Here is a 20418-nt window from a genome sequence, read left to right on the forward strand (position 1 = left end):
GAGGATCTTTGCATCACTCTTCATGACTTGTATTGGTCTTAAGTTTCTCCAGAGTATCTTTATCTGGTTTTGGTATCGGTATAATGCTGGCCTCAGAATGAATTAGGAAATGTTCCCTTTGCTGTGTTTTCTGGAAGAGATTGTAAGGAATTAGTGTTTTTTCCTTAAATGTTTGGTAGAACATCAGTGAAACCATCTTTATCTGTGCTTTAAGTTTTGTAAGACTTTGAATTATTGATTTATTCAGTTATTAATTTTTTTTAACAGACATGTCTATTTAGGTTAGTTTTCTTTGTATGAGTTTCTGTACAGTGTATCTCTGAAGGAATTGTTACATTTTATCTGAGTTATATAAAATTTGTGAGCATGTTGATAATACTCCTTTATTATGCTTTTAAAATCCATGGGATCAGGAGTGATGGCCCTTCTTACATTTCTGATATTAGTAATTTGTCCCTTTTTTCTTTCTTACTTAGTTAACTTGGCCGGAAAGTTATCAATTTTATTGATCTTTTCAAGGAACCTACTTTTGATTTTGTTGACTTCTTTTCCTTATTGATTTTCTGTGTGTTATTTCATTGATTTCTACTTTTTGTTTTACTTACATTGGATTTTATTCTATTTTAGATTCTGAAGGTGAAAGCTTAGATTATTTTTAGATTTTTTTAATCTGTGTATTAAGTGCAATAAATTTCCTTCTGAGCTCTTCTTTTGTTGAACCTCACAAGTTTTGATAAGTTGGATTTTCATTTGATACAAAATATTTTAAAATTTCTTTTATGACTCCTTTGAATTAGGTGTTATTCAGAACTAGGGTTCTGAAATATTTTGAGATTTTTCAATTTTCCTCCCATTTGTTGTCTTCTAGTTTAATTTCATTATGATCTGAGTATAGCTTCTATTTTATTTGTTATAACATGCTTTAAGGATATGAATATAGTGTGTCTTGGTGAGTGTTTCATTTGAGCTTCAGAAGAATGTGTATTCTGATTTTGGATGAAATGTTCTGGCAGTGTTAGATCTAGTTGATAGGACTGTCCAGTTCAACTGTATCCTTACTGATATTCTGTGTGCTGATTTTCTGTGTGCTGAATCTGTCCTTGAAGTCTTTAACTCTAATAGTGGATTTTTCTATCTCTGCTTGCAATTCTTATCAGTTTTTGTGTTATATATTTTGACTCTGTTGTTAGGTTCATGCACTTGAAAGAATGTTATGTCTTCTTGGAGAATTGTCCCCTTTGCTATCATGTAATGTTTCTAATATTAGTATAGCCTTTTTTTTTTCATTTGTTTACATTCTTTTAATATGAGGATTATCATGCATCACACAATAGTCAATATTATGGAAATTCTTTTTAATGGGTTACTTTGAAAAATACATTGGAATTTTTTTATTACCATTGAATCTTTTTGATTCACAGTTTATTTTTTATTATAAACAAATGGGATACATTTTGATTCTCTGTACGTGGAGTAAAGGCATACCATTCCTGTAATCATAAATTTACACAGGGCAATATTGTTGGATTCATTCTGCCATTTTTCTCCCTTCCCCCTACCCCACCCACCCCTCTTTTCCCTCTATACAGTCCTTCCTTCCTCCATTCTTGCCCCCCTCCCTAACCCTAACCCTAATACTAACCCCTCCCACCCCCCATTATATGTCATCATCCACTTATCAGCGAGATCATTCGTCCTTTGGTTTTTTGGGATTGGCTTATCTCACTTAGCATGATATTCTCCAATTTCATCCATTTGCCTGCAAATGCCATAATTTTATCATTCTAGTATAGCCTTTTTGATTCGTGTTAGAATGGTGTATCTTTTGCTATCCTTTTTTTTTTTAATCTGATTGTATTATATTTAAAGTGAATTTTTTGTACATGACGTATTTGGTTTTGTTTATTTATTCTGTCATTTGTGTTTAATTTGTTCAGACCATTCACATTTAAAGTGACTTTTGGTATAGTTGGATTAATGGGTTTATATCTGTGGTATAACCTATAATATATTTGATCTTTGTCCCCAGTTCCTATCACAGACCTTCTAAAATCCTTGTAATTCCTTATGGTAGGGATGCCTTTTGTTTATAATGGGCAACATTGATAACATCTGAGTTATTCTAATCAAGCAACAGGGAAATCCTCAGGATGAGGTCAGGTAACCAGAAAGACCAAATGGTTAAAAGATTAAAGAATTGGAACTTTCAGCCCCACACACCAACTTCCAGGAACAGGGTGGGTCTGGAGATTAAAATATAAAAACTCTTAGTGAGATCTGATGAGCTTCTGCATCTCTCAGCACAAGAAGTCGATTGGAATGTGGCATACCCATAGAGGGCATGAATGCCCCATGTCCCTATACCTTGCCCTGGTCAGCTCTTTGTATCCTTTTTAATATCCTTTATAACAAGCCAATGAGTTTTGTAAGCCATTCTAGCAGATTGTTGACCCAAAGGAGAGAGGTTTTTGGGAATGCTGTCAGGGGATCAGAAGCACGGGTCACAATTTGGAATTTGTGATCAGTGTCAGAAATGAGGGACATTCTCATGAGACTGCGCCCCTCACCTGTGGACTCTGATACCATCTCTAGGTATTGTTAGAATTGAAATAAATACATTGAAGGATAACTAGTTGATGTTCATTGTGAGAATTGCTCGATGTGTTGGATGGGGAGGGGAAGCACCATACATCTAGTCATAGGTTTTTGTGTTGAGTGTGAGTAGAGAGAAAAAAACTTTTTTTTTTTAAACATATTTTTAGTTGTTTTTGCCTGTTGTACCTTTCTTTCTTTATCTCTCTTTCTTTTTAAAAATCTTTTCCTCTTTTTCTGCCTTCTCTGGTTTTAATCCAACATTTTATATGATTTCAGTTTTCCCTTCTCTTAGCATATCAATTATACTTCTTTAAAATTTTGTCTTGGAGTTTGTAGTATTCATCTGAAACTGATCTAAGTGTACTTTCAGATAACATTGTTTTGCTTCATGGATAATGGAAGTGTTTAGAGCAGAGTACTCTAAGGTCTGACCTTCCTATGAATTGTTGCTATTAATATTTTGGACAATTTTCCATTAGAATATTTAAAAATTAGGAAAATAAAAGACTTAATTTTACCTTCATTCCTTGTTTCTTTAATGCTTTTGGAGATACAAGTTTCTGACCCATTTCCCTTTTCTCTGAAGAACTTCTTTTTAAGTTCTTGTAAGAGAGAGAGATCTACTGGCAACCAAATTCCATTAGTTTTTGTTCATCTGGAAAAGTCTCTTTCCTTGCTTCTGCTCCCCTGCCACTACTAAAAAAAAAGTTATGGTAATATACACATAATATTTATGTTCTTAACCATTTTAAGTGTATACTTCAGTGTCATTAATCACATTCACATTGTTTTGTAACCATCACCACCATCCATCTTAGAGCTCTTCATTTTACAAAAGCAAAACACTGTATTCATTAAAGCAGTAACTATTCATTTTTTACTTTCCCCAGACCTGGTAGCCATCATTCCACTTTCAGTTTCTGAATTTAAATATTCTAGATACATATTGATAAGAAGAGTCATACAGTATTTGCCCCTGCCCTTTGTGACTGTCTATTAAAAAATGTTCTGAAGTTCATCCATGTTGTTGCATATGTCAGAATTTCAGTCATTTTTTTAAAAAATATTTTTAGTTGAAGATGGACATTATACCTTTGTTTTATTCACTTATTTTTATGTGGTGCTGAGGGTTGAACCCAGTGCCTCACACATACTAGGCAAAATATATCATATTCATATTAATTGTATATGATACATTTTGTTTATTTATTGGTGGACATTTGAGTTGTTTCCATTGCTTGGCTGTTGTGAATAATGCTGTTATGAACATGAGTATTTTTCTTTGAGTTTGAGTCTGTGTTTTCAGAGCTTTTGGGTAAATACCCAGAAATTGGTTGGCTGGATCATATGGTAGTTCTATTAACTTTTTAAGGAACCAGCATACCACTTTTCATAGCAGTTGCACTGTTTTGCATTCCCACTAACATCATACAAAGGTTGCAGTTTTTCCTCATCCTTACTGACATGTCTAGATTTTTAAAAAATAGTACTATTCTAATGGATTTGAGGCGCTATGTCATTGTAGTTTTCATTTACATTTCTCTAATGATTAGTGATGTTGAATATCTTTTTATTTTTAATTTTTTAAAATTCTTTATACATGATAGAGTATATTTGACATTTATATATAAACATGGAGTATATCTTATTCTAATTAGGATTTCAGTTTTGTGGTTTGTTGAAATCATTTATTGGGCTTTTGACTATTTGTATATTTTCATTGGAGAAATGTCTGTATAAATCCTGTGCTTATCCTTTAATCAGGTTTTTGTTGTTGTTGAATTATAAGGAGACTTAAGAAATCTATCTATTGTGATATTAGACCCTATCAAATATATGATTTGCAGATATTTCCCTCCATTTCATGTGCTGCCTTTTTACTGTTGATAATGTCCTATTAGAGACAAAAGTTTTAAATTTTTAAGTTCAATTCACTTTTGTTTTTCTTTTGTTGCCTGTGCTTTTGGTGTCATATCTAAAAAAATCATTGCAAAATACAATGCCTTGAAAAACCCCCTATGCTTTATTCTAAGAATTTTATAGTTAGGTGTTAACATTTAGGTCTGGGGTACATTTCAAGTTAATTTTTATTGGTTTAATGTAAAGGTCCAACTTCATTCTTTTGTTTATAGATATACAATTTCTCCAACTGCTGTTTTGAAAAGACCATCACAAATGTTAAAAATCATTTGACAGTAGGTTTGAAGGTGTGTGTAGCTCAGTGGTAGAACACTTGCCTAGCATGTTCAAGACCCTGGGTTCAACCCCCAGTACAAGAAAAAAAAAATTGACAATATGCTGGAGGGCTTATATGTGGACTTTGTGTTCTCTTCCATTGGCCTATATGTTTCTACCACACTATTTTATTAATGTGGGTTTTAGTAAATTCTAAATTAAAAGTGTGAGACACCCCCTTCCCACCCCTGACCCAAGATTATTTAGGCTACTTCAGGATTCCTTGAAATTCCATGTAAATTTAAAGGTGGATTTTTCAGTTTCTTCAAAAAATGTTTGGATTTTGATACAGATTGTGTTGAATGTAGATTGTTTTGGATGATAGAAATATTTTAACAACTTTAAGTCTTCCCATTCTGTGAACATGGGGTGTCTTTCCACTATTTGTGTCATGTTAGTTTTCAGTGTACAAGTTAACCTTCTTGGATAAGTTTTTTCCTAAGTATTTTTTTTTGATGCTATTTAAATTGTGAACGGAGTATTTATTCAGCAACATTGCTGAATATGTTTAGTCTAACAATATAGTTTTTTCAGACATTTCAAGTTTTCTACATATAAGATCATGCCATCTGTGAGCAGAGGTAATATACTTTCCTTTTCAGTTTGAATGCTCTTCATTGTTTTTCCTTGCCAAATTGCTCTACCAGGTCTTCTAGTACTGTGTTGATAAAGTAGTAAAGGCAGACTTTCTTACCTTAATCTTTGAGGAGAAAATTTCAGTCTTTTCATTATTGAGCATGGTGATAGCTGTGACCTTCTCATATATGACCTTTATTATTTTGAACTAGTTTCTTTTTATTCCTGTTTTTTTTTCCATCATGAAAGTATGCTGAATTATTTCAAATTATTTTCTGCATTGAGATCATTCATGCATTGTTTCTTTAGTCCATTAAAAGTGCTGTATTACTGATTTGTATATGTTGGATCATTCTTGCATTCTGGGAATAAATCCTACTGGATCATATTATATCTTTTTATATGCTACTGAATTTTATTTACTAGTATTTTGTTAAAGATTTCGCATCAATGTTCATTAAGGATATTGTTCTGTAGTTTCTTGTAGTCTATTTGACTTCAATATCAGAGTAATGCTGGCTTCATGGGCAATTTTGAAGGTCTTCCTTTCTCTTAAAGTTTTTGGAAAAGTTTGAGAAGGATTGGTGTTAATTCTACTTTAATTAGACCATCTGGTCCTTGGCTTGTGTTGTTTTGAGGAAGGTTTTGATTACTTATTTAATCTCCTTAATACTTGTAGGTCTGTTCTGATGAACTATTTTATCATGATTCATTCTTTGTTTATTTTGTGTTTCTGGGAACTTTATTTGTTTCATCTAGGTCATCAATTTGATGGTGTATCATTGGAGTTCTTTGTTATAATCCTTATTTGTGTAAAATTGGTGATATCTCTTCTTTCGTTTCTAATTTTAGTTCTTTGACTTCAAAAATACTTTGAGCCAATTTTGTTGATTTTCTCTATTCTTTTTTTAGTCTCTTGTGCTTATTTCTGCCTTAATATTTATTATTTACTTTATTCTACTTGGTTTGGGTTCTTTTTCTGTCTTTTTTAAGGTATACATTTATGTTATTGATTTGGAATACTTTTTATGTCTTACTTTTTCTTGGTACTGGGAATTGAACCCAGGGCCTTGCCATGCCAGGTTAGTGCTCTGCTACTGAACCCCACCCCAACCCCTCCTATTTTATTTTACTTTGAGACAGGGACTCACCAACTTGCCCAGGTTGACCTCAAATTTACAATCCTTCTTCCTTGACTTCACCACCATGCTCAGCTTTTCTTTTTTAATATAAGCATTTACAGCTATAAATTTCCCTCCTAACACTCCTTTTACTGCGTCCCATTAATTATGGTATGTTGTTTTCATTTTAAAGTATATTTTAATTTCTCTGGTGATTTTTTCTTTGACCCATTGCTTTTTTAATTTTCATTAATCTGTGGATTGTTCTGTTTTCCCTGTTTATTTCTAGATTAATTCCATTGTTCTCAGAAAAGATATCTGTTATTTCAGTCTTATGAAATTTTTTGACACTTGTGACCTTACATATACTCTATACTAGAGAATATTCCATGTCCATTTTAACTTGAATTGTATACAAAAACTTGAGAAAAAAATGTATATTCTGTTATTTTTTGGTGGAGTGTTCTGTGTAAGTTTGTTCCAATTGCCCAATAGTGTTGTTTGGGTTTTCTGTTTATTAATTTGTCTGGTTGTCTTATCCATGGTGGTCTCCTATTATTATTGCAGTGATGTTTTTCCCCTCAGTTCTGTTGATGTTTGTTTCATATAAGTGGTTAGCTTTCTGTTCCTGTGATGAAATACATGAGAAAACCAGCTTAAGGAAGAAAATGTATCTTGGCTCACAGTTTTCTGCCCATAGTTTACTGCTTCCATTGGTTGGGCCTAAGGTAAGACAGAACATCAGGGGGAAAGGGCATGGCAAAGGAAAGCTGCTCACCTCAGCTAGGAAGCACAAAGAGGGGGCGAGGAGGGAGAGGAGAGAAAGAAAGGAAGGAAGGGAGGGAGGGAGGGAGGAAGGAAAGAAGGAAGGGAAAAGAAAAGAGAGAGACAGAGAGAGAGCGAGCGTGTGAGGAAGCACCCTCTGCTGGAGACCTAGCCTTAATACATGAGCCTTTGGTGGACGTTCCAGATCCAAACTATAACGGTATTTTGGCAGTCTCATGTTTTTTTTGTTGCATATATGTTTGTAATTGTATGTCTTCTTTGTTAAGTACCCGGGTACTTTTATCATTATATCTTTTCCTTTGTTTCTTAGTTAACAGATTTTGAATTAAAGTTTATATGTCTGATAAATGTCTAGCATAGATATCCCCTGCTCTTTTGGTTTTTTGCATGGGATTTCTTTTCCTTTTTTTTGGTACTGGGAGTTGAACCTGGGCTGCTCAACCACTGAGCCACATCCCCAGCTTTTTTTTGTATATTTTATTAGGAACAGGGTCTCACTGAGTTGCTAAGCACCTTGCTTGAGCTGCTGACATTACAGACTTGCGCCCCTCTATCTTTTTGCTTTTAACCTACGTGTATTCCTAGCATATTGTTGAATCCTGTTTTATTTTAATCCATTCTGCCAATTTCTGTATTTTGGTTGGGGAGTTAAACCATTTATATTTAAAGTAATTACAGATAAGGAAAGACTTAGTATTGTCTTTTTGGCAATCATTTTCTGTATGTTTGTTTGTTTGTTTTTTGTCTCTCACCTGCCCCTTATTGTTTTCTTTTGTGTTTAGTTGATATTTTTGTAGGGATATGTTTTGATTCCCTTTTCTCTTTTGAGTATATTCTACAGATATTTTCTTTGTGGTAACCGTGGTGATTGCATATGACATTCTGTTATAACTTTGTATTTTATACAAGTACCAATTTAACTTGAATTGTTTACAAAAACATCTTGACGGATGCATCCCCCTTTGATCTATGTTTTGATTGATGAGACAAATTACATCTTATGTTGTATATCCATTAACATAGACTTATAATTATTTTTTGTACTTTCGTCTTGTAAACCCTGTAAAAGAATATAAGGTAGAGATACAAAACCAACATTATAAAACTGCTGGATTTTATATTTGCCCTCGTTTGACTTTCCTGGAAAAATTGGTAATTTTCATGTGATTTTTAAATTTTTGTGTGGTGTCCTTTCTTTTCAACTTGAAGGTTTCCTTTTAGAATTTCTTATAGGTGATAGACTTTATGGAAATGAACTTGCTCCGCTTTTGCTTATCCCGGAATATCTTAATTTCTCTTTTATTTTTGGAAGAGAGTTAAACTGGATATAATCTTGGTTCAATTTTTTTAAAGTATTTTAAATATATTATCTTGTTGATTTTGATTGCAAAGTTTCTGCTGAGAAATCTGATAATCTTTAGGTTTACCCTATCTGGATTTCTTGAGATTCTTGGATTTGTATATTCATGTCTTAAGTTTGGTAAGTTTTTGTCCATTATTTCTTCAAAGAGCTCTCTGCTCTTTATCTTTCCTAAGACTTCCATGATACATTTGTTAGTGTCCTGTAAGTCCTTTGGGCTCTATTTACTTTTCTTCTTTTTTGCTCCTCACTCTACAATTTGAGAGGACTTATCTTTAAGACATTGTTTCTTCTGCCTGTTTAAACCTGCTATTAATTTTTCTGTAGCAAATTTTTCAATTTGATAATCATACTTTTCAGCTCTAGAATTTGTATTTGGTCTTTTTAAAAAAATAATGTCTAACTCTGTAGATAGTCTTTGTTTATTGTTTTCCTGATTTCCTTAAATTCTCTAGCCTTGTGTTTCTTCAGTTCATTGATCATAATTAAAAGTTGTTTTAAAGTCATTTTTCTTGTAAATCCTGAGCCTGATTCTTCAGTGTTGGTTTCCTGAAGTTTTTTTCCCTTGGAATGGATCGTGTTTTCTCTTTCTTTGTATGCATTATTTTGTTAAAAACTGGGCGTTGAAAAGAGCCATCTCTCAGTCTACAGACTGACTCTGTGCTTAAGAGAGCCTTCACTAGAGAGCCCTGAATGAGAGCCTAAGGTCTTCTCAGCCCTCTTTTGGGCATGCATGATCTCTTGGCTTACATTTGTGGGTTTTTTCCTTAGTTCCTCCAGATGTACAACTGCTTGCTTGCCTGCCTGCCTGCTTTCTTGCTTGTTTGCTTACTTCCTGTCTGTCTGTCTAGTGGAGATTGAACCCAGGAGTGCTTTACCCCTAAGCTACATCCCTAGTTTTTGTTTTACTATTTTGAGACAGGGTCTTGCTAAATTGCTAAATAAGGGTCTTGCCAAGTGGCTGAGGCTGGGTTCAAACTTGTGTTTCTTCTGCTGCAGCTTCCTGAGTTGCTGGGACTACAGGTGTGGACCGCTCACTGTACCCAGGTTACAACTGCTTTTAAAATGTCTTAATATGCCTTAGCGTCTCACCTACTTCTTTGTGCCATAGATGTTCTTTTTGTATTTCTTTACCCATAATCTCTTGGATCACACTTCCATAGGCTACAATTCTGTCTGTGCAGCTCTTATGTGTTATGGTGTCTACCACTGGTTTCCTTGGCTTTCAATCTGATATACAAATATACTACCTTTGCCTGAGCTCTGAGTCATGTAAGACAGAAAACCATTCCTTTCAGTAGTCCCCAGATAGGTCAGTACATGGCAAACAAGTTACACTATTTTCTTTACATCCCAAGAGAATATTCAAGGTTTAGGTGGATTTTCCCTAACTTTACCACATGTTTGTAGAGGGGAATAGGGCAAGGATGAGCAAAAATATCATGAAATTTCCTCCTCTTTTAAGTGTATATTTTCTGCTTTCATCTTGGTTGGGTATTTGCTTGTTTGTGGCAGATTCTTAACCAGTTTACACAAAGTTTGTTGTAGCTTATGTGATGTTTCCTTGAGGGAATAAGGACCTGGAGCTTCCTAGAATGCCCTCTTGCTTTCATCACTCCCTCAATTTTTTTGAAGGAATATTTCAGTGGATATGGTATATTAGGTTGGTTATTAATTTTTAACACTTCAGTATTTTCCTCAAAATTTTTGCTTTCATCATTTGTGATGAAATTCTTATACTTGTACTTCTGTAGGTGTTTATTTTTATCTTTCTGCTTTCTTTCAAGATCATCTTTGATTTTCTGCAGTTTGACTGTGATATGTCTAGGTATGGATTCTTGGGCATTTATCCTTCTTGGTGTTCTCTGAGTTTTCTGGATCTATGGTATTTGTATCATTAATTTTAGAAATTTCTCAGCTATTATTACTCCAAATATATCACATTACATATAATATGTATGTAATGTTATCTCTCCTCCCCCCCCCCCCCCGGAAAAATAAATCATCCTGCAGTTCTTGGACATTCTATTCTGTTACTTAAAAAAATATTTTTGTATTTGAATTTGAGTTTTATATTTGGATATCTGTGTGCTCACTAATTTTACATTTTTATAATTTCTTTCCAGACTCTTCATTGCCCATATAAATACAATTTGCCTTTTGTTTATTGATCTTGTATTATGCTACTTTGGTAGATTCATGTTGTTTGTATTATTCTGATTAAATTATTTGTATACATTAATGTTGAGCTACAACTGCAGAGGTAAAAAAAATCAATAAGTTTTGATCAAACATACCATCTTAGACTATGCAAAAGAATGAAAGTAAGCTAGTAAAAAAAAAAAAAAAGGTAGGTTTTATTTTCTGTTTATGTACATTATTTGTGATTATTCTTTCCTAGTATGATATTCAGGAATGAAGCATACTTAATTTTTTAAAATGAAAATTATTTGAATGTTTTAATTTATTTTTTATAATGATCTTTTTTAGGAGATGTGGCCCTCAAGAACCTGGAAGTTAAAGAAAATGCCCTGGTAGGTGTTAATTATAAAAAATTATGTTAGTGCATTTGATGTATTCTTCCTAATTCACTTTACCATTCTAAATTATGTAAGTTTGAGAAAACTTTTTGGAAGTTGTTTTTATAAAGTGTGTATTTTGTAAATTTCCCTAAAAGCACAAACTGACAATGTGTTTTTATTCCCACTTGAATGTGGCTTAATGGTAGAATACTTGCCTAGTGTGGGCAAGGCCCTTGGGACACTGCCATGAATAAGTAAATTCTTGCATACATATATAAAAAGTTATATTTTTATTTATTCTGTGTGGTTTTATTTTGGTGTTTAATTTGTCTTCCAGTTTTCACCTTTTTAAAATATCATTTTAATATGTTCAATTCAGTGGCATGACTTACATTCATAATTTTGTGCAACCTTCATAGTACCTGTTTCCATAACTTTTCCATCTCCAGGAGAAACTATAACCATTAAACAATAACTTCCATTCCCTCTCCCCATAGACCCTGAAACTTTTTTCTTCATTGCAAACCGAAGCTGTATATTCATTAAAAATATTTTTAATCCCCTCTTCCCACCCCAGTACATTTGCCTATTCTAAATACTTCATATAAATGGAATCATGTCATATTTGTCCAGTTATGTCTAGCTTATTTCATTTAGCATAGTGTCTTTAAGATTCATCCATGTTGTAGCATGTTGACGGTCATTCCTTTATATGACTGAATAATATTCCTGAATAATAATATGTGTGTATATATATACACACATACATACAGGAATATTATTCAGTCATATAATAACACACACACACATATACATACAGATGGACCACATTTTGTTTATCTATTCAGCTATTGATGAACACATGGGTTGTTTCTGCCTTTTGGCTCTTGTGAATAATTCTACAGTGATATTTGTGTACATGTGTTCATTCCAGATGCTGCTTTCAACTTCTTTGAGTATATATTTAGGAGTAAAATTGCTGAGTCATGATGACTTTATATTTAGATTTTTTTTTTAGAAACCACCAAAGATTTTTTTTCCATAGCTGTTGCACCATTTTCTGTTCCCTCCAGTAGTGCAATAAGGGTTCCAGTTTCTCCATATTCTTGCTGGGCGCCATGGTGCATACCTGTAATCCCAGCAAGTCAGGAAGCTAAGGCAGGAGGTTTGCAAGTTCTAGGCCAGCCTCAGCAATTTAGCAAGGCCCTCAGCAACTTATTGGGACCTGGTCTCAAAAGTAAAAAGGACAGGGGTATTGCTCAGTGGTAAGGAACCACTAGGTTCAATCACCAGAACCAAAAAAAAAAAAAACAAAAACAAAAACAAAAAATGAGGAAGAAGAAAAAAAGAATTTCTCCATATCCTTTACATCTTCTATCGTTTGTTATTTCTGCTTTTATTTGATAACAGCCATTCCAATGGGTGTGTGAAGTGATATGTCATTATTTTAGTAATCAATTTAAATTAGTAATGACTAATGATATTGAACCTCTTTTCATGTGCTTTTTACCATTTGTGTGTTTGGAGAAATGTCTGTCCAAGCCCTTTATAATTTTTTAAATAATCAGATTTTGTTGTTGTGGTTGTCGTTAAATTTTTGGCAATCTATATATTCTGCATATTGACCCCTTATCAGATATTTTCCCCCTTTTTAATGGTTACCTTAACATTTTATTGACAGTATCCTTTGATGCACAGTTTTTAATTTAATAAAGGCCAATTCATCTATTTTTTAAATTACCTGTACTTTTGTTGTCTTATCCAGGAAATCATTACTAAATTTAATGTCATGAAGATTTTTCCTGATATTTTCCTCTGAGCCATTTATAGTTTTAGCTTTTACATTTAGTTCTTTACTCCATTTTGAGTTAATTTTTTGGTATAAGACATATTTTTGCAACTAGGTGTACAATTTTCCCAGCACCATTTATTGTAAAGACTGTTCCTTCTGATATTAAATGGGGGGAAATGTTTTGAAAAAAAATTTTTTTTTGCAAAATATTTCTAGAAGCACATACTGAAAGAAGAATTTCTCACCTTTAAAAGAATGATATGAAAGTGTTAATTAGTCTGGTATGGGTAGCTTCTTTGGGAAACAGGAATGTGGATCCTTATACTATTTTTTATGGAAAGAGAAGCCTCCATTAATTTTATTGACTTGAGAATAATATTTTAGTTATATATTTGTGAATTTAAATAAGTGTTGAAGATAATGAGCAGGTAATTCAAATACCCTCGAGTAATTTTTGGAAGAAAAAACTAGTTTTCTGTGTTGCTGAACTTTATATTTATTAATGTATTGCATATTTATTTGTTTGTTCTTGGTAGAGTCAACTGGATGTGCCCTTTAAAGTTAAAGTTGGTCATATAGGTAAGCTGTATTAGTGGAGTGCCCTTCTTGCCCTATACTGTGATATTTTAAATATTTCTGAGCATTTGCTTAAAATAAAGTTATCATATGTTCTTGTTTGTATAGGATTTAGTTGTATGCCTTAAAAATACTGTGAGATTTATGTACTCCTTGCCTAGTACTTGATACCTTCATAATTAAGAAATGACACAGTCTAGTAGTTTTTTTTTTATAATTCTTATTTTTTTTTTTAATTTTTAGTTGTAGATGGACCTTTATTTTATTTTTTTATTTTTATGTGGTGCTGAGGATAGAACTCAGTGCCTCACACATGCTCTGTTACTGAGCCACACCCCCAGCCCTGTAGTAGGTTTTAAAATTGAGTTGAGAGCCAACAGACAGTGTCTCTTGTTTTCTAGGTTTCTGAGTAGTTACTGTTGCTGTATTCTGATCTGTAACTGGTGTAAGGAGGAGGGTCTGGATCATCCAGGCACTTGTAGCCAGGAGTCAGTCTGAAAACTTGTTTCTGCTCTGGATGTTTTTTTCTAGATTTCCAGAAAATATTTGTACAGTTTTTGGTTTTAATTTTTTAAATTATTTTAAAAATTTTATTTCTAATTATTTATTTTCTGTTATGTTATTTTTTTGTGGTGGTGGGAGTCTGGCATATGCTAGACAAGTGCTCACCCTCTGAGTTAATCCCTATCTCCTTGTTTTTGTATTAATTTACCTGTATTTATAGTGTATACTTTAAATATATTGATTGAGCAGAGACTGATTAAATGTGAGGTTTCAACATGTTTAATAAAAACTTGTCATAATTATATTATATTGTGGCTTTATTTTAAATATTGTGGAAGATGATATTGTCTTTAGTTGGGACTTTGAAATTTTTGATATATTATTTTTGAAGTGGGATTTCAATAATGCTATTGAATATGTATTGGTCTCACTGAGGCATAGGTATTTTGAAAGCTTACAAAAATTATATGATGAAGGTTTTCACAATTTTATGTGTTGTACTTATAGTTCGTATTAGTCCATGTACCACAGAAAGTTTTCGTCACCTTATATTGCCAAGACATCGTCCCATTTCCCCATTCAAAGGCAATTTAGCATAAGAAGGGGAAAATGTCACCCATTATTTTTCCCCTTTACATTTTTCTTTTTGAATGATTTTGATTGTATCCATGTGTATATTTTAAATACTTATAACCATGTTGTATTTATGTGTAATAAGGATTTCTTATAATCTGAATTGATTTGACCTCATTTATTTCTTATGGTATCATAATAATTCAATGAATGCATATTTGGATATGGTAGAATAATCTCATTTATTCCATTTTACAACAGTATTACTGTATATCTTATATAACTTTTATAGATATATCTATAGCTTATATAGATATATTACTGTATATCTTATATAACTTTTAAAAATTTGCCACGTTATTTGAGCTCTTAACAATAATGAGTGTCATATTTTATTATATATAAATTTAACCTCAGTTCAAGAAAAATTAAAAAGTAAATCAGGAGGGAGTTGCTGGTATAACTCAGTGGTAGAATATGTGCTTTATATGCCTGTACACACACACACACACACACACACACACACACACACACACATATCAAACCTAGTTCCTTTAGATAGATCTATTTCCTTTAGATGCTACATTCTTCTTTTTTTCTTACCTGCTAATTTTTAAAAATGATAAGGTAATTTTTGCTGGTAATATATGGTAGTGGAAAGTACTCTGTACTAAACAAGATAATTTTGAGAATCATTTAAGGTGTTTGCATACTTTTCTCATAGTACCTATCATTCTTTAATATTATTATTTTTTCCTTTTACTAGACACTAAGTTTCTTGAGAAGTGGGTTTTATTTTTATTGTATCCTCACCACTTAGCATATTTCCTGGTATTTCTAATAGGGACACAATTTGTGGAATGAAAACATTTCCAAACGTGTGGTACAATGAATATATTCTCTCCTTGCCATTATTGGGTATAGTTAATCTTATTGATCTTTCAAAGATCTCTTCTAAGGCAGGAAAAATATAGATGGATGGTATATGTAGGTTGGATGAATATTTTTATACTTTTTTTTAACTGTAGGTAATCTTAAACTTTCAATTCCATGGAAAAACCTTTATACTCAACCATTTGAAGCTGTATTAGAAGATATTTATTTACTTATAGTGCCTTCTTCCAGTAAGTCAAATTTTAAAGATTATAATTTACTCTTTTTTATAGATGGGAAAACCTTTATATTTAATAATTGTGTTTGTACAAAATGTTTGGGTGGTATTTTGGAGATATTTTAGTATTTAAATATGTATGTTACTTCAAATTAAATGGGTTCCTATTCTAAATTTTTTAGATGTTGAATTAGTGATTGTTTTCAAGGATAAATTTTGGAATGAATATATTTAAGTTTAAAGTATTAAGATTCTTCCTTTTAATGCTTCTATAGGAATAAAATATGATCCTTTAAAAGAAGAAAAACAACTCCTAGAAGCAAAGCAACAGGAATTAAAAAGAATTGAAGAAACAAAGCAAAAAGTAGTTGATCAAGGTAAAAAATAAAAATAATAGTCCTAATAAGAAAGTGTAAAAAGACAAATATTTCTCATAGTAGAATATCTCACTGGAGGCACTGAGATTATTTAACAAATATGAGAGAATCTTATTACATGGGGAATTTTAATGTGGTTTGTGTGTTTTTTCATGTATACCGAAATTTTACCTTGCAGAATTTCTCTTAAGGGGCAAATAATTTATCTAGTTTATAAGGATAAAGGTTAGGTTTTAATGATAGCAATTAATTTTATCAAGTGTATTTTCTTACCTTTCTAGCCCTTGCTTTTGTGTTCTCCTTGTATCAATTATTTACACTTTTGAAGATACTTATAGTCTCTTGATATGTTTATATTTGCCACAGTCTGTTGATTTGCTTTCTGACTTCACATCTTTTCCTATTTAAACTAGACCCCATGGTCCATTATTACTATAATCCCTTTTCAGTGGTGTAAGAGGTATCCTGTACCTCTTTGTTTTCACTTACTTCCTGGTCAGCATCACCACCTACTTTTTACATGCTGACCCTTTGCTTCTTTCCGTGGTGGATTTTTCTTCTTAGCTTAAACATCCTTATTTTAAAATGTAAAGCCATCTTCCTAATCTAGTCATTTATCTTTTACTCCTGTTATTGATCAAATAGCTAAGCATCTTAAAAATAAAGCATATGTATACTTCACTATTCCTGCCATGCATTGATTGTTTTTAAATGAAAAATAAACTCCCAAAATAAATGTTTTCCCTGTTGACAAATATTAGTGGAGATTTAGCATAGTCTCTGGTAGTACCACATGTAATTCTATTTTCTTTGTCACACTTCTTTCATATCCTCTCTGGAGTCATTCATCCCTGACCCAGTCCTCTCTTTCCTAAGTCTTTTAGGCATTTTCCTTTTAAAATATTTATTTTATGAACTCAATACACAGTACATAACTTTAAAGGCTAAATAGTACTACAGGACCCAAATTTAAATAAACAAAAATCCCTCACTTAGCCATATACCCTACTCCCTAAAGAACTATCATATTGCTGAATGATACATCTCCATTATTTGGTTTATTAAATTTAGACCATATTTATATATGTATATATATATATTGTGTGTGTGTGTTTATGTGTATATGAATGATATAGTGATGGGACTGTGAAGATTGACCAAGTAGTATAAATGTTTACTATTGAGCCAAATAGTATACTCTAATTATATATAGTTTCTAACAGAGCTTTGTTATTTGGTAATATTATGAGTGAATGTGGGTATAATTGTACATTATGTAGAATTTTACTTAATCTCTCTATTTTAGTGTGAGGCTCAATTCTGCCTCTCCATATATAACATATCAGAGTCTGGAGTCTGTTAGGTAAATTTTCTCCAGAATAAACCATTGCATTCTCACTTGTTTAGGAAAGTGAAAATTGCTTAGCTAATAGACTGGGAGAAGGAGAGGACCTAAAGTTTAACTACTTTTTATGCAGACTTTAAACCAATTCTTATGTTTTCTCCCTCTCCCTTCACCATACTCCTTGTTGGCCATTTTTCTTTTGTGTGGTTTCAAACCTGAATGTTTCCAGGATTCTCTTTTTAAATTTATCTTGTGTTTCAATGGTATTTCCATCTGTGGTCATTTAGAATTGAATTTCTTCTTAAGTTGGCTAAGGCCATCTACTTTCTAGTGTCACCTGCTCTTTTTCCTATCTTTTTTCCTTTGACCTTGGGGATTTATCCATTTTCCCCCTTATTTTTGCTTATTTTGCTTTAATGAGGTTTTATTGAGGACTACAGAAATTTATGCAATCTACCATGTTTAATCAGAAGTCCCTCCTTTTATACTAGTTCTAAATTATAAGTGTGTGGTCATGCTTAAATTTCATTATTGACATCTTGTTCTTATCAGGATAAGGTTTAAACTCTTCAGCAAGATATATAAAAGCTCTCATGAGTTGAATCTCATCTAACTCTCCAGCCTCATAACTGGCCCCAAATCTCATCTCTTCTATTCTTTAGCCATATTGAACTAGTTGTAGTTTACTAAACGTATGTGTATTGTCTCTAAAGAAGACCCAAAGTACTAGGGGAGGAATAGATTAGAAATACAAAAGGGCATAGCTTTCACTGTCTCTTTTTAAAAGAGAAAAGGAATGGTAACTAGTAGTTATCAAAGGTATATTTCAGAGAGAATTATAATCCTCAATTATTTATTCTTTATGTTCCTCTGGAAAGTATTGAAACTGAAGATAGTCAGTATTTTCTTTTTTTTTGGTAGAGGTGGGTACTGGGGATTGAACTCAGGGGCACTCAACCACTGAGCCACATCTGCAGCCCTATTTTATATTTTATTTAGAGACAAGGTCTCATAATTGCTTACCTTCTCATTGTTACTGAGGCTGGTTTTGAACACTCAGTCCTCCTGCTCCATGAGCTGCTGGGATTACAGGTGTGGGCCACCATGCCTGGATACAATATTTTCTTAAAAGGATACTAAAATGAACTTCTTTCATCCTTGTTTGAAAGGAGGAAAGAGGATCATATAATTTTCTGTTTTATATCTTCAAAAAAAGGAACATACTATATTCAACTATTTTATACATCTAAGCACAGGTAAATTATAGGAGATTCTTGCTTTGCTGCTGTTACTGACTTTTCTAATTTAAGCCTATTATAATTCTTACCTAATAATCTTCATTGTTTTCCTCTTTATATACTTAGGCATAGTTAACAGATAAATTACGATATTTAATGCCAATAAATTTTACCTAGTTGACTTTAGTTTTATTAAATAAGAGCTTTTGAAAAATTTTATGTATTTGGTTGCCTTTGAAAGTTTTTGGTTTGAAAGACTTTTGGAAAGCATGCTATTAGTGTTAAATTTCTAAATCTATATTTTTCTTAAACAATACAGTATAAAAATGTTACCTCAATATATGGATAGTTATAGGATGTATGTTTCATTCAGTTTTTAAAAAAAGGAATATTTGCAATTGTAGAAAAACAACAAGCAGAGAAACAGGACACTTTTGCAGAAAAATTAGTTACTCAGATCATAAAAAATCTTCAAGTGAAAATTTCCAACATCCATGTTCGTTATGAAGATGATGTAAGTATTTTAAAAATAATAGATGATTTTTTAAAGATGCATTCATGTGTAAGTTGTATCATTTATTGGCACTTTCTTTATAATAGCCTATTAAATAATGCTGATAAAAAATAACAAGATAAAAATAACAACAAGATAAAATACCAAAGATAACATGATCTTTTTATTTTTGGGTGCTGGTGATCGAACGTGGGGCTTCATGCATGCTAAGCACATGCTCTACCACTGAGCTACACCCCCAGCCCCATGATCTTTCTTTTTTATATTTGTGTTGTAATTTTCAATTCTTAGTAGTGAGTGAGTGGTTATACTTTCCTAAACTGTTCAAACTATAGATCATGAATGAAAATGCCTTGGAAATTACTGATTTCACAATTAAGTATTTTTAAATATGCTATTTTTATCTCCTGGAAAGAGCTCTGCTCTAGGGATCAGTAGAGCTAGGCTTAACTAATTGTTTGACCTTAGTTTGTTGGTTCTCTTAAACACTTAATTATTTGCCTTATAGCATTATTGTGTCAATCTTTTTATTAAATTTTTTTTAGTTGTAGATGGACTTAATAGCTTTATTTTATTTATTTATTTTTATGTGGTACTGAGAATTGAACCCAGTCTCACACATTCTAGACAAGTGCTTTTCCACTGAGTTACATCCCTGTGTCAATCTTTTTTAATAAACTTTTTTTAGAAACTAGAAAACACTGTGGTTATAGCATTATAGTACAACACAGATGTTAATATTTAGTATTTTAATTTGTTTTAGAAACAATGTAGGAACCAAAGATATTTTTAAAGGAAGCAATGCAATGGATATTTGAGATAGGATACTTCCTAGAAAGTTAACTTTTTCTAGAAAGTGAATTTTGTCCAATTGTTAATGAATTTGACTAAGATTTACTTTTTTCCCTCTTTAGATCACAAATCGAGAGAAACCGCTGTCATTTGGTATTTCTTTACAAAATCTCAGTATGCAGGTACTTCATTTAAAAAAGTAATGACCACATTTAATTGTGGAGTACAGTTATTCAAACTTTGATTTTATACAAATCAATACTGTAATAGAAATAGGTTTCATTTGGTTGTCTGTAGAAAGGTCACACACAGAATTAGAATTGAGGGGTAAGTAAATTCACATTTCTAAAATTGGTTGGAAGTAAAATTTAGTTTAAAATGTGAAGATCTATTATTATTGG

General features: G+C 32.2%; 1 protein-coding gene across 1 annotated transcript in view; it reads left to right on the plus strand.

Moving 5' to 3' along the window:
* Vps13a (vacuolar protein sorting 13 homolog A) overlaps positions 1–20418 on the plus strand; it is a 268516-nt gene that overhangs the window by 8355 nt on the left and 239743 nt on the right. Inside the window, 6 exon segments of the mRNA XM_047525841.1 lie at positions 11164–11207; positions 13524–13566; positions 15669–15764; positions 16027–16128; positions 19116–19225; positions 20140–20199. Coding sequence (XP_047381797.1) covers positions 11164–11207; positions 13524–13566; positions 15669–15764; positions 16027–16128; positions 19116–19225; positions 20140–20199 — 455 coding nt within the window.

Source organism: Sciurus carolinensis, chromosome 14 (assembly GCF_902686445.1).
Source record: "Sciurus carolinensis chromosome 14, mSciCar1.2, whole genome shotgun sequence".
Taxonomy (NCBI): Eukaryota; Metazoa; Chordata; class Mammalia; order Rodentia; family Sciuridae; genus Sciurus; species Sciurus carolinensis.